This window comes from Monodelphis domestica, chromosome 7, assembly GCF_027887165.1.
Source record: "Monodelphis domestica isolate mMonDom1 chromosome 7, mMonDom1.pri, whole genome shotgun sequence".
NCBI classification, from domain to species: domain Eukaryota; kingdom Metazoa; phylum Chordata; class Mammalia; order Didelphimorphia; family Didelphidae; genus Monodelphis; species Monodelphis domestica.
In genome coordinates this window covers 90,749,212-90,764,935 of record NC_077233.1, presented here as the reverse complement: position 1 = coordinate 90,764,935, position 15,724 = coordinate 90,749,212, and the positions used below count along the sequence as shown (strand labels likewise).

Here is a 15,724-nt window from a genome sequence, read left to right as displayed (position 1 = left end):
CTATCCTCATGATCAAGGTCCCCTCAATAATTTCCTTCACATAATAGGAATGGTTATTAGGGCATTTATTTATAAAATTCCTCTTTTAACTAGACTTCCTCAGTGAGTGAGTGACTTTATTAGATGTTTGTTCTAGCATTTATGTAATCTAATAATTTGAAATCTGATTTATCTGGGACTATTGTAATTGCTTCTTATGTTCTGATACAGAATAACTCATCTGTATGATGAGGAGGCCTTTTGTCTTTAATCTTCTAAATATCTGTTATGACACTTTTATTTTGTGTCTGCTTGCCAGATTTTTTGTAATTGAAATTATTTTCATTCTGTATTTAAGGACCAGGATTATAGGACTGGCCCAACTGAGGAGAAGCCTAGCAGGCTTATTCGACTAGGAGGGGTGCCTGAAAATGCCACAAAAGAAGATGTGAGTATATGTTAATTTGTAAAAGTAAATGCTACTCGGATGTCACTGGATGGTAGAGTACATGGAAGGGAATAAGTTATAGGAAGACTGGAAAGAGAGGAAGGAGTGAGGTTATGAAGGGCTTTAAAAGGTAGGGAATTTCATGTTTGATCTTGGAGGTAATAAGAGAACCATTGAAATTTATTTATTGAAGGGTTGGATGTGTCTGTGTGACATGATCAGAAATGTGCTTTAGGAAAAATAAGTTTTCCAGATGAGTGGGGAGAGAGAAGGAAGGGAAACCGAACAGCAGGCTATTGTAGGAATCTAGGTATAAAGTGATGAGGGCTGGTGCCAGAGTAGTGGCAATAGGGGATGGATATAGGAGAGAGTTTATGAAGGTAGAATTAATAGCAACTGATTGGATATATGGAGTGAGGTAGATGAGGAGTTGAGGATGACACTGAATTTTGAGCCTGGGTACCTGGAAAGAGTATGATATTTTCTACAATAATAGGGAAATAAGGAAGAGGAGAGGGTTTTGGAGGAATTCAGTTTTGGATATGTCAAGTTTAGAGACATGGGATTTTAACCTAGACCTTCTCTGACCCCAGAGTCGGTGTTTTTGTTTTTGTTTTTTCCACTTTGAAATGGGAAATGGGAGGCTAATTGCCTTGCCTCCCAGTTGTATTTGTTTGTTTTTCAGTCTTTTCAGTTGTGTCTGACTCTGTGACCCCCTTTTGGGTGTTTTCTTGGCAAAGATACTGAGTGGTTTGCCATTTCTTTTCAGCTTATTTTACAGATGAGGATACTGAGACAAACAGGATTAAGTGACTTGTCCAGAATTCATACAGCTTGTAAATGTCTGAGGCCAGATTAGAACCTTGGGTTTTTTTGATGCCAGGCCTGGTGCTTTATCCACTGTGCCACCAACTGCTTCTTTCCTCTCCGTACCTCCCATTATTTATGTATCATGTATTTAAATATATGTCTGTATAAAGTATTCACATTTAAAAAAATAACTGAAGTGTTAATGTTGCCCATCTGTAGAATTTTGCACTATGTACTCTCAGAACAAGCTGCCTGTATGACATGACTTATTTTTAAATTTATTATTAGATTTTCCCCTTCCCTATTTCAGACTTAGAGCAAAGAATTTTTAAGAAGAAGAAAAAATGAAAAGAAGAAGAAAAGGAAAAGATTTATCAAACCCATACATTGAAAAACTTTATTTAGTGTTCCACACCTGGGGTTCTTCCCCTCCTTCCTATAGATGAGTAGGGGGAACTGTCTTCTCATATCTCTTCTTTGGAGCCAAGCTTTTTTTTTCCCAATAAAATTGCACCCTCTTTATTTCATTTACCATTAACTTGCAGTAATACATTTCTCCACATTGAATTAACTGGATAAGGTAAACTTCGGTACTGTAGCACAAGACATTAGCAATTTATCAGTCAGTGTTCTAGAATCCCTCAATATTCCATCTTCGGTCACTTAGATCATATTTGAGGTTTTGCAGAAAATAGCAAGTTTGACCCGTGGTGCTGGTAGAACAAATGACACTCAACCAAAGCTGCTCCACTACACATTTTGGGGTAATCACAAAACTCCTTCTGGGATTGGGGCAGTTATAGAATGTTTTCTAGAGATGAAGATTTCTGTCTTTTCACTCAGCTGAGACAGGCAGGGCAAGAAGTCTAGGCAAGACCCACTCCAGTATTCAATGTTGAAAGGATAGTCTTTGTGATTTTTAGAAAAAGCTAATTCAGCCAATCGAAAATTCCTATTCAGGCTCAGGATGGCATCCATTTCTTCTTTTGTGAGTTCAAAATTGAACACCTCAAAGTTCTCTTTTATTCGACTTGGGGTGACAGACTTAGGGATTACTGCCACGTTTTGTTGTAACTGAAAGTGGATCAAAACCTGAGCTTCAGATTTCTTGTATTTTTCTGTAATCTTCTTAATAATGGGTTCATCCGAGCATTACTTGTGCCCCCAAGTGGATGATAGGCTCTCACAGTGATACCTTTTGAATGGTAATAGTTGATCAGCTTCTGAGTACAAAATGGGTGGCTCTCTATCTGGTTGTTTGTGGGCTTGTATCATAAACTAGGCTTGTTCAGAAGTCTCTCAATGTGTTGGTGGTTGAAGTTTGAAACTCCAATAGCTTTCACCAGTCCCTCATTCAATAGATCCTTTATAGCCTCCCATGTGTCCATGTAGTCTGTCACTGGCAGTGGCCATCCCATTCTTTCTCATCTTTGGGTAAATCGTCATCTCCTGCCTTAAAACCCATAGGCCAGTGAATGAGGTAAAGGTCCAAATAGTTCAGCTGTAGATTCTTCAGGCTATTTTGGCAGGTACTCCTCACCAAGTCATTCTGGTGGCAAGGTATTCCACAGCTTGCTGACAATGAAAAGGTCCTCCTGTTTCACAGTTCCTTTTCATTGTGGTACAGAAAGGCACAATCAAAGTGGCAGTAAACCAGGTCTATGGCAATCTTCACTGCTTCAGTCACTTGATTTGGAGAAGCCTTCTAGGTGCTGAGACCCAGGCGAGGTATTTTCTCCATTGTGCTTTAGGCTCATCCCAAGCTTGTTTCTTAATAGTATTGTGACATTGATTTTTTTCTTGTTTCATGGCAATGGTTCTTTCAATTTACACTGTTGTAGTAATTGCTTAGATTATTTTCCAGGCTGTTTACTTCACTTTGTATCAGTTCATATACGTCTTTGTTTATCTGTCATGTTTATCTGTATTTTCATTATCATTGCTTCTTATAGTAATATTCTGTTATGTTGGTGTAAGGTATCTTTCACTATTTAGCAATTCCCAAATCAGTAGACATCTACTTTATTTTTAGTTCCTTTGCTACTACCATAAAAAAAGTCCTGCTATAAATATTTTGTTATATATGGAACTTTTTTTAAAATACGAGACCTCTTTTGAGTATATACTTAGCAGTGAAATCTCTGGGTCATTGGATATGGAAATTTTAGTCTTCATTTTGCTTAATTCCAAATTCCTTACAGCAATTTTGTTTACTGTGTTCTACAACCCATCTAACATTGACTGTTCTCATATTTGCCATTTTTCTTGGTATGAGATAAATTTTGATTTGTATTTCTTACTGAGTTGGGTTGTTTCATATGGTTGTTAATCGAACTGTTAGTTCATAACTTTTGGCCTTTGTGACATGACTTTTGCTTACAAAAGAGAAATGATTTTCTTTAGCTTTTCTTCCTGTTTTCTCAGTGTACCAAATGTACTTGATGACTTTTTTCCCTAGTGAGTCGGATTATTTTTTTGTCCTTCTGTATTTTATTTGCATATACATTTTACAATTAGGAGTTGAAATTTTGTTTTGTTTTTATTGGCTTGGGCTGTGCCCTTGGTTATAATTTTTACTAAAGAAATGCTTCTGCTCTTGTAGAGGGATGCAGATTGTAGTTATTCCAAACAAGGTAACTAATCTCAAAGCAATTAAATGCTCATAACAATATCAAGATTATATATTCACAGACTACTTTGTAGGTTGTACTATGGAGATGGTTAATTGACTTCTGTTTCATATAGTTAGGGCACCTAAGTGGTATAATGAATAGAGTACCAGACCTCAAGTCAGGAAAACTCATCTTCATGAGTTCAAATTTGGCCTTAAGACAACTTGCTAGCTGTATGGCTCCTGGATAAATAAGTCACTTAACCCTGTTTGCCTTAGTTTCCTCATCAGTAAGATGAATTGGAGAGGGAAATGGCAAACCACTCCAGTATCTTTGCCAAAGAAACCCCAAATGGATTATGAGAAGTCAGAAATGATTGAAAATGACTAAACAACAAAAGTTGTATATGTTCCCAGGGCTCTTGTGAGTTATAAGAGCTGGAGCTCTTATCTTCAGTAGCTAATGATAAAGTTCTTATTTCTGAGAGTAAGACTGATGAAAATTTTGCAGGTTGTCAAAAAATTCTTATATACTTGAGGTTTTTATTTTTTAAGTAATACACATTTAACTTTTGTTCTGAATGTAAACACCAAGTGAGATGAGCTTTTCCATATACAAAGCAGAAAAGAAAAAAATATTGCTTCTGCAGTTATATATTTAGACAATTGTCACAGCTGCCCTGCTCTGCATTTCCTATTGAATTCCTTTTGTTCTCTTTGCACTTTTAAAATACTTCAGTGAGGACCTCCCCCCCCCCTTAAAAAAGACAAATCTAAGCCCTTCTTTTCCCTTCTCCAATTGGAAGAATTAAAAGCAAAACCTTTATATCAGATATACAAAATCAATCAAAATAAATCCCCAATTGGCCATGTCTGAAAATAGATCTCATTCTGTACCTTGATTTCATCACCTCACTGTCAGGTGGGTAGCATGTTTCATCACTAGTCTACTTCTTCTTTTTTAAATAACCCTTACCTTCTGTGTTAGAATCAATTTGAACCCAAGACCTTGCATCTCTGGGCCTGGCTCTCAATCCACTGAGCCACCCAGCTGCCCCCCTCCCCCTCATCACTAGTCTTTTTGAATGGTGGTTGGTCATTGCATTGATCAGAGTTTTTAACTCTTTCTTCATTGTGGTCCTTTACAATGCTTTATAATGTTCTCTGAGTTCTGTTTAACTTCACTATCTGACATTTCACACAGATCTTTCCAGGTTCTTTGAAATCATGACTTTTGTCATTTTTTAGGGTTAACATATACCGTAATTTGTTCATTTTTTCCCCAATTGATGGGCATCCCTTTGATTTCCAGTTCTTTGCTGTTTTAAAAATTGCCAGGGGGCAGCTGGGTAGCTCAGTGGATTGAGAACTAGCCCTAGAGACGGGAGGTCCTAGGTTCAAATCTGGCCTCAGCCACTTCCTAGCTGTGTGACCTTGGGCAAGTCACTTGACCCCCATTGCCTAGCCCTTACCACTCTTCTGCCTTGGAGCCAATACACAGTATTGACTCCAAGACGGAAGGTAAGGGTTTAAAAAAAAAATTTGCCACTATTTTTGTCCAAAAGGGTCACTTTACTCTTTTTTTTTTTATCTCTTTGGGGTATAGTCCTACTAGTGGTATTACTGAGACAAAGAGTATGTGCAATTTAATAGCTTTTGGGGTGTACAGTTGCCCCTTGCTATATTGTGGTTCACTTACTGGGGCTTTACTGTATTGCGGGTTTAAAAAAAAAAAAAATATATATATATATAATTCTGTGTCATGGAGTTTCCCTTATCGTAGCACACTACTGACTGATGGAATGAAAGGTGACCAACCATAGCACTGTGTTCTATATCCTGGGTGCTGATTGGCTCAGTGATTGTAAGTTAATTAGAATGTGGAAATGGTTTATAGTAGAGTGGGAAGGGTTTATAAAGCCTTAAAATATATAAAAATAACAAAATAAATATAATGCTGCCTCTTCAAGAATTTTCACCTATGGTGGGGGTCTCTGGAACGTAACTTCCACGATAGGTGAGGTATCATTGTAGTTCTAAATTGCCTTTGAATTCCACATCAGTGTATTCTTGTATTTACTTTCCCTTAGCACTTCAGGTGTCATTTCCATTTTTGCCAATCTGGTAGGTGTGAAGTAAAATTTCAGATTTGTCTTCATTTCTTTTTCTCTGTGATATGGAACATTTTTTCATATGCATATTGATAAATTTGATTTCTTCCTTTGAGAACTGCCTATTTATATTTGCATCCTTGATCATTTATCCTTTAGTGGAGAAAATTGTAAATGATGTCAAATATTGAGCATATTTTAAAAACAGTTTCAAAAAGAGGCAATTCTCTGTGGTTTTGAAAAAATTCACTAAAAAGTAGTATTTGCTTTTAGTTCTGGAAAGCAAAAAAGAATAGGGAAAATATAATGTGTTATACATTAAGAACATTTAAATACAATTTAAAAAAACATTCTTTTAAATCACGTGTCTCTTAATTGTTCTAATAAATTTACCTTTCTAGGTTTTTCTGGACTCTTTGTGTTTCAAAGTTACTACTCAGCTTTTAGTTTTTTTAATCAGAAATACTTGAAAGATTTCTATCAAAGATTCATTTTTTCCTTATTGGATTAGTCTCAACTTCTCAGAGTTGTTCTTGGTTGCAAGCCTATTTCTTTAGCTTTTGAAATACTATATTCCAGGATCTCTACTTGTTTGATAGATGCTGACAGGTCTTAACTAATCCTGTTCTGCCTTGGTACTTGAATTTCTTCTTTCTGGTAGTTTGCAGTATTTTTTCTCTGATATGAGAGTTTAGATTTTAACTATAACATTTCTGGGACTTCTCCTTGGAGATTTTTTCAGGAAGTGCTTTCTTTTTTACCATCACTTTTCTTTAAGGTTCTAATAGGTTTGTGCTGTTTAGATTTATGATTTCTTGAAATATGGTATACAGTATTATTATAATTTTTATTTTTCACTCATAGTTTTAATGGAGTTCATTATTTTAAAAATTATCCCCATTACATATTTTCCAGGTCAGTTGTTTTTCATGTCAGATATTCAGTTTTTTTTCTTCAATCTTGATTTTGTTTCTTATTGTGTTAGGGCCTCTTTGATTTATTTGGTCAGTTTTAGTTTTCAGGGATTCCATTTCTTGAGTAAGGTTTACCACATCCTCTTCCAAACTATTTGTTCTCCCAATTTAGTTTCTTATGTCATAGGAAGCCCTGTGGAAAATCCATTTTTTTCTTTGTGCTTCTGCTTATAGGCATTTTTATATTTGCAGTAATGTTTGATTCTGCTTAGTGTTTCATTTGCTCATCTCTTAAGTGTTGGTTTCTGAGTTGGGGGGTTTGTTAGTGCCACCTCCCTTCCCCCAGATATATTTTTTGAATGAGATGTTGATTCTATTTGGTCATTCCCTAGGTTTCCTGTGCTGATCTACAGCTCCTAGAATAGGTCTCCTCCCTAGATCTTGGTGTTTCAGAGTGTTGGACCTTCAGGGCCCTCTCTTTATCCTTTCTGGAAAAAGTATAAAGGACATCATAACCCCTTTACCTGGGCTGTCTCCTGAGTGTTTCTCATTTCTACTATCTGACATCATGAAGGTCCCTACCCTGCTGCTTTCTGAACCACCCTGGGTCTTTTCTCAGAGGAGCCCTCTGATCTTGCTTCATCCAGGCATAGAGCCTTATAGGCCATTCCCTTGCCATTTGTGGTCACATTGGTAGACTACCTGATATTGGTGTTGGTTGATCTGTTGGCTGGCCCCTTTTCTATTGCTTGTGAGCTTTTGGGGGGGGCCTCATGTTTGGGATGTAAGAAGGCTCTTTCTGTAATTTCTCATTGGACTTCTTGATCATAATGTGGTCTGGTGCAAACTAGGGTTTTGCTGTGGTAGATAGGAACTTGATGGTCTGCCTCCTGTTTATTAGGTCATCTTGGTCAGAGATTCATAGCCAGTCAAGAGGTTCATTTTTCTATATATCCAGGTTGGTCATTAAACAAGTCAGTTTTGTGTTGTTCTTTTCATTTACATTGTTGTAAAATATATTTATTCTCTTCCTGGTTTTGTTTAATTCACTCTGCATCAGTTCATGTGAATCTTTTTCCTGTGGCTCAGAATTCTTAATATTCATTATTTTTTGTGGTACAGTAATATGGCATTATATTTTGTATCTATTATCCTATATATTATGTATTATAGTCTTCTGTACCACAAATTATATAGCATTTCCCAGGTGATTGATCACTTACTTTGTTTCCAGTTCTGTGCTGCCACCAAAAGTCCTTTTGGTATATTTGGTACCTTTTTGTCTTTGGCCCCTTTGGATATATATGTATCTGGCAGGAATATCTCAGAATCAAAGGGTATGGACATTTTAATAACTTTCTTGGTATAATTCTAAATTGTTTTCAAGAATGGTTGAACTAATTCATAGCCTTACAATGAGTGTGTTAATAGTCTGTCTTCTATTGTGTCCAATAATTATTTCCATCTTTTGTCACTTTTACCAATTTGCTGTGTGTAATGTGAAATGCTGAATTGTTTTGATTTTTCATAACCATCATGTTCTAGTAGAGAGAGTGCTAAATCTTAGAACCTGGAGGATCTGCCTCAAACACTGCCTTGTCTATATGAGGTTGGACAGATCATGTAATACCTCGTGTAAGATGAGGGAGCTGCACTCCAAGGTCCCATCTAGCTCTATAAAGTTTCTAGGGTTCTGTTGTCAGTGACTTAGAAAAATCTTGTATATAGTTATTATTAGTTTGCAATTCTTCTTTTGAAAACTTCATATTTTTTGAACACTTGTTGGATAAATCATCATGATTTCATTCATACCCATGATTTTTCTTTTTGTAGATTCTTAATGCTTTTCGGACTTCAGATGGGACTCCTGTGAAAGACTTACAGCTAAAAGATTATAGCTCAGGTGAGAGTTTTTTTCTACATACATTCGTCCTTGGACTTATGAAAGATCCTTTATTACACTGATACTCAGTATTCTAACTTATTTAGTCCTTTCAAGAAATCATAAATATACTTTGGTCAGGAACATATATTGATTCATATGGTGTATTCCCTCAAATATCAGTCTGGCTTAGTTGTAGATGGGCTTCTTTGACTGCTTTCCAAAGAATTGCCCATCCTTGAATTCTTTATGCAGCATCTATGTCTGATGAGCTTCTCTAAGAGTAAAGTATACATTAGTATTGTAAATATTTGTCTCTGACAACATTTAATGTAGTTGTTACCTAAATCTTAGGACATAATTTTATAACTTTGGAGTAGATTTGACTTTTTAAAAAAGTGTATGTGGGAACCACATAGTTTATTAAATTTGTAAACAATTATTTTTAGTAAGTTTCAAAGTATAATATGCTTATTCCCTGTTTCTCAAAAGATTATAGGATAATTTGCCACATAAAAAAATCTCCTTTAAACTGCATGAAGGTGAGGTGATGAAGTGCCATCTTTCCAGAGAGACTTTTAAAAAACTAGTGGTTAATTTTGTGAATTGACTTTTGTACAATTGCCTATCTGTGTAATTACTTAATATATGTATAAAACTTCTATTGACAGTTTCCTTCAAAGATGTCAAATGGCTATAAGTCGACCGTAATGTATATTTTGATAATCTTTAGTGTATTAAAAATGGTTAAAATCAGGCAATGAAGATATATATGTGAATGTCAAGTGGGCAGGGTTAAACAGAGACCTTAGTTTAGCCAAATGTAGATTTTTTTGTTGCCTTGATGATTGCTCTTATAGGACTCTATAGTAGATAAAAGTTTTTTTTTCTTAATCAAACTTTATAGGTGTGTCTTGTTTTAAATGTAATTACTTGACAAAACTTGAAATGTGCAGAATTGTTAAAAATAAAGCATTAATTTAATTTACATAACCCACAGTTTATAATTTAGGAATTTTTAGCCTAAATACATCTTGTCAGAAGGCACCATATATTGGATATATATGGAACATCTGATATTGACATTGTGAATATCTAGGTTGGGAGTAAGAAGGAAGCTAGTTCTGGCAGCTACAAATATGGCGTCTAGAGATTCGCTATACTATACATGGGAGAAATTTGAGAATCTGTGTTAAAAGGGAAAAGTGAAAGTGTGGAGGAAATGCTATATAAAGCATTTTTAGTACTATAACACTGGGTATAGCCTTGGCCTCACCACTAGCTTCTTTCTGATAAAATGTTTTCAGTTCAATTTATTAGATTTTGCATTTAATAACTTAATTCTAATTTTGTTAATAAAATCAATGGGAAAAATGGATTGCTTTACAGAAACTTACTTTACAGCCTGATTTCCTGGAATATATCTACTCTACCCAAGGAATACCTGTATCTTTAGATGGAGTTGTATTACAAGGAAGAAATGACATTGGGGTGGTAAAGATGTTGAATGATTTTATGCATTTAGTTTGGATTTCAGACAGGTTACCAGCAAAGAAATATTTCTGATATGATTTGACATTCCTTATTCTAGTTTTTAAGTTTAGTAATCTTAGAAGTCCCTCTGAATGAAAAAAAGCATCCTTCCCTCCCTCCATTGAATGTTAAAAAAAGTTTCATATGCTGATGTTTTTTTCTAAAAGAAACCTGTTGTTTCTCATGTGTAATAACTTTCTATGCTCTTGATCTTTGGGGATAGTGAAGGAAATTTTTCATTACTTTTACAAGAACAGCATTATTACTGCACGGGCATTTCTTGAGCAATAATCTTGGTTCTAAATATATGCTTTGACTTAAAGTATTGACTTAACAGAAGAGACTCAGGAACATTTGTTCTGGCAAGTGTAACAGAATTAGAAAAATCTGTACTTTATTTCTCCCTCCTTTGTTCTCTGTCATTCTGACTTTATTTTCAATGTTGAAACTTCAAGATGAGGTGTTAATTTTTTAAAACTTTAAATGTTCATCTCATTTTTTCTTGAATTAGCATTGTTTGTCAAGAAAATCATCACATTGTTACTTAGGAGTTAGTTGGTACTAACAAATTAAATCTTAAAATGAAATGATTGAGACTTCTCCAAGACAGGTTATCTTTTCTGTACCTTGAATTAGACAAGTGTTCTGAGAAATTTAATGTTTGAAATTTATTTGATAATAAGACTATGCTTGTTTCTGTTTTTCTTTGGGAAAATAGCAGTGCCCACAAATGAAAGGCATCTTTCAGTTTTCTTCAGGCACAGAAGCATAGATGGCAAAAATGAGTAGAGACCATGCAACTCTCCCTAGTTTTCTATTGATGTTTCCCAAGAGGTAATTACTTATAGAGATAAAGTGTTCTTCAGTTGAAGCAATAGGGATGCAAATCCTTACGTTGTATAAGATTCATACTTAGTTATAGGTTTACCCTCTAAAGCAGGAAGTTCTTAACCTAGAGGCCATGAACTTGATTTTTTAAATATTTTGTTAACTGTTTGAATATAATTAGTTTATTTTGCATTTCTGTGTACTTTGTGCATTTAAAAAGCATTCTGAGAGGGCAGCTAGGTAGCTCAGTGGATAGAGTGTGAGACCTAGAAATGATGGAGCCTGGGTTCAAATTTGGTCTCAGATATTTCCAATCTGTGTGACTCCTTAACTCCAATTTCCTAGCTCTTCTGCTTTGGAACTGATACTAATCAATTCTAGGTCAGATGGTAAGGGTTTTTCTAAAAATAGCATTTTGAGAAGGGGTCCTTTATCAGATTGCTAAAGGGGTTAATGATTGAGCCTGCTCATAAAATAATTAAGAATGTATAATTATGAAATTAATGAAATTCATTTAAAAGAGGAAGTTATAAGTAGAGAAAGTAAAGCTATTATATACTTCTCACTTTGGTCATGAGAGTGATGGCATTTTCTACCTCTGATTGGAGAGGAAACTCCAGACTAAATAATAAAATCATCAGATTTGTAGGGGGAAGGGTATTCCTTATTAATCTTTGCTCCTTCTGTGCACATATCCTATATGTATACCATTTGCAATTAATTTGGTTTTTCAAGTAGACTACTAGGAAGAGGTTTTCCAAATGTAAATTATTACATTTGGTTGCTTTATGAGATGTAGTAGAATGAACTTCTTTTCTCAGGGTTTGACCACTTTTGGTTAAACTGGCCTGAGGTTTGAGATCTTCTGAGAAGTGGGGAGATGATCCTATTGTACAGAGAGATGGCAGTGGTCTTTTCTTCTCATTCCCTCATTTTCCAGCCTCTTCCCTTCTCCTTTCTCTCTTGTCCTTTCACTATTAAAATGACTAGTTCCAAATTATAGTGATACTTTCCATATTAATTACATATTTTTTATGCAATTATATAAATGTATTCTTTGTAAATTTTTATTACCCTTTTATATTTATGTGGCATCTACTTTCTAGGGAAAATAACTTTCACAAGCCTTTTTTCCTTTAGCTTTTCAGCCACTATTGGAATGGCAAAGGATGTAGGAAAATGGTAACTCAGAGCCATACACTCAGCCTTGACAACTTCCTTCACAGAAACTTGAGAAACAAAACAACTCCCCAAATCACATTGGGTGGTATTCTTGGATTCACTACGAAAGTTAATGACAGTCCACTCTCTGGGTAGTTATGTTACTTTACTTTCAACACACTGAGTACAGTTAGCATATCGAATGAAAATAACTGTGAATTTAAAAGGTTTAAACAACACTTTCTTTGAGTAATTTGAAATTCCAGCCATAAAAGGGCATTGAATTAGAGACTTGGAGAATTTTATTATATTTAATTAGAACAATCAGTTTTTTTGTGTGCTGTTCATATACATACATAATAGGTATTTCTTGAAAATTACAAAATTATTCTGGACTTTGCTTTAATTCCATGTCCTTGACAGCTGGCAAAATGGGAAACAACATTTCTCAGTTTTTCCTAGGCTTTAAATACCTAGGATTGTGAAGGATATCATTAAAGTAATATCAACTATCACAACTTGGTGCTTCTTTGTTAGGCTTCCATTGTGATCAATAGTAACTATACTGAATTTTGCTCTTATCTTCCTTAACAAATTGTAGGTCTTTGAGGTCTGGGACCAGGTATTATATTTCATGATTAGGTTGCCCAAATATTAAGTAGGTACCCAATAATGTTTTCAATGAATTATACCTTTGTTTTGTTAGGTCCTGTGTTAAAAATAATGCTGCTATATATTGATTCTCTGCTCTATTTGATGTTAGTCATTTGCCACCAGTGACTCTCTGGAGACTTTCTCCACATAGCAGTTATACATCCCTTGTTCATGGCAACCATGGAAAGGAAAGCATGTCTAGAACTAGATTTTCTCCTTGTTATAGTCACAAACATGGTGAAAAGTAGCATTAAGATTGAATGGAGGGGTCAGCTGGGTAGCTCAGTGGATTGAGAGCCAGGCCCAGAGATGGGAGGTCCTAGGTTCAAATCTGGCCTCAGCCACTTCCTAGCTGTGTGACCCTGGGCAAGTCACTTGATCCCATTGCCTAACCCTTACCACTGTTCTGTCTTGGAACCAATACACAGTATTGACTCCAAGACGGAAGGTAAGGGTTTTATTAAAAAAAAAAAAAGATTGAATGGAGTATATTATAGTAGAAAGAATGAGAGACTTGTAACAAGAAGACTTTTTTTTTTTCCCTACTGGGCTACACCATGTAATAGGAAAGGCAAGTATTATAGCATGTATGCTTAATTTTTAAGGAAACCTGAGCACATATTGTATGTTAGTCCTTTTAAGTTGGGCTTAGAAATATCAAATAGTGCATTTTGTGTCTAAATTTATTACCCTTTGTTGGTTGTTTGGCATTTTTAAACACTACCTAACAGCTGACAACCAGTTGTTAGGCCAAAAGTTGCCATAGCTAACTGACCGTAGTAATAATTTTAAAATATGCTTTTAGCACTTATTTTATCTACAGCAATGCAGAAAAATGGATGTTTTTAAGTTTTGTTTTGCTTCTGTTAGTATAATTCTTGGGTGAGATAAAGTTAGAATAGTCTTGATGTCTCAACTTCTGTTTGCTGTGGAGAAACATGATAGAAGTGTCTCTAGATAAAAGTGAGACAGGTTATAAAGGACATTAAGGTTGAATTAATTTCTTGTTCTTTGAAAAAGTATACCTAGTTATCTCATGATCTATGTACAACTTGTTTAAATTTGAACAAAGAATTCTAAATAATTTTTATTTGATAGCTGAAATATCTTAAGTAGGACTCTTATGAGTAGAGTAGAAGTGAAAGAACTCTCGTCTCAACTTATTTTCTCAATTTCATAAGAATGAAGTAGTATATGCCCACTTTCATGAGTCAAGTTTTGATTTTCATTTATTTTGACAAAAATGATTTTTAGATTTATCCTTTCTGAAGATCATATGGGGCCTCATCTTCTCCTTAAATCAGCTTGTTGGTGCTAGTGTCTTAAGGTTCTTCGATTTCTTTCCAGGCTAATTGGATTTCTCATTCTAGAAGCTGACTTTTAATGAGATAATGGCAAAGTACCCTGAGTTTCAAATTGCTACCAAGGCGCAATACATATTTTTATTAAAACAAAACAAAAAACCCTTTACCTTCTCTCTTAGAATCAGTACTGTATATTGGTTCCAAGGCAGAAGAGTAGTTAAAGGCTAGGCAATGAGAGTTAAGTGACTTGCCCAATATCACACAGCTAGCAAGTGTCTCAGGTCAAATTTGAACCCAGGACCTCCTATCTCTAGGCCTGGCTATCCACTAATCCACTTAGCTGCCCCTGCTAGTACATATTATTAGTCCCTGTATCAAATTCTTCCTAAGGTAGTCATCTTTACAGTGCAAATTCAGGGTTAAGTTTTTGGTGTTCTATCATGGCTCTAGATTTCCTTTTGGTCTGATTCCCTTCCTAGATTCATATTAGTCAAATTCACTCCTTTTGTTCTCTTTCTTCTGTAATTAAAAAAAAAAAGACACTATACCTCTGAAGAGATTGCTTATGTTTTTAGTTATCTTATTTTAAGAACCAGTTTTTCTTGGTTCACACCAGAGGATTGCCTTTATATATCTTTTAGTGCTGATCAGTTGGCTTTTGGTTATATCCAAGTTATTTTCTTGACATTTTTGGAACTTTTAAGATTTCTCTCCTAACATTTATACATTATCTTCATTTCCTAAATGTATTCCTCCTCCTAGACTTATTTCTTCTGATAGTACCATCATCTGTCCAGTTTTTCGATTAGATACCTCAGGTACCCAGATTTCTGTCACCCTTGCCAAAGCCAATTACTTGTCGAACCTGGTTGATTCTAGCTCCTCAGATCCTTCATATCTGTTCCCCTCTCTTCATTCATGGCTACTGCATTAGTTCAGATCTTTTTGTATTTCCCTAGACTATTGTAATTACCTCTTTATTTATCTCTTGGCTTCCAGTTTCTCCTTTCTCTTGTGCATCATCCACACTGATGCTGAAACATTAAAAAAATTTTTTTTCAATGAACAGAAATCCATTTTTTCTCCTCCCAACTCTTATTTCCCTTCTTGAGAAAAAAGAAAAGCAAATCCCTTATAACATAATGTCTAATAAAGTGAAATACATTCCCTCATGATCAAAAACATGTATCTCCTTTAGCATAGTGAGTTCATCATTTTTTTGTTGGGAAATGGGCAACCAACTTCAATATAGGTCCTTTGGAATTGTGGTTCATTATTGCATTGATCAAGGTCTTTATAGTCTTATATACACTGTTCTTATTTTGCCAAAATAATCTGCATAAGGAACAGGTCTGACCAGGGCACTTGCCTGCTCAAGAATTTCTGATGGTTCTCTGTTGCCTCTAGGATTAACATTTACTAACTTTAGTGGTCTTGCTTTAGTTTACCTTTCTGATTCATTTCCTATTTCTCCTCTTCATATACTCTA

At 35.1% G+C, this 15,724-nt stretch overlaps 1 protein-coding gene across 8 annotated transcripts in view; it reads left to right on the top strand.

The window, feature by feature from the left end:
- RBM6 (RNA binding motif protein 6) overlaps positions 1 to 15,724 on the top strand; it is a 101,503-nt gene that overhangs the window by 12,816 nt on the left and 72,963 nt on the right. For all 8 annotated transcript variants that reach the window (XM_007499881.3, XM_007499879.3, XM_007499883.3 and 5 more), the window contains 2 exons: positions 338 to 427; positions 8,707 to 8,776. In XM_007499881.3, coding sequence (XP_007499943.1) covers positions 338 to 427; positions 8,707 to 8,776 — 160 coding nt within the window. The remainder of the gene's footprint in view (positions 1 to 337; positions 428 to 8,706; positions 8,777 to 15,724) is intronic.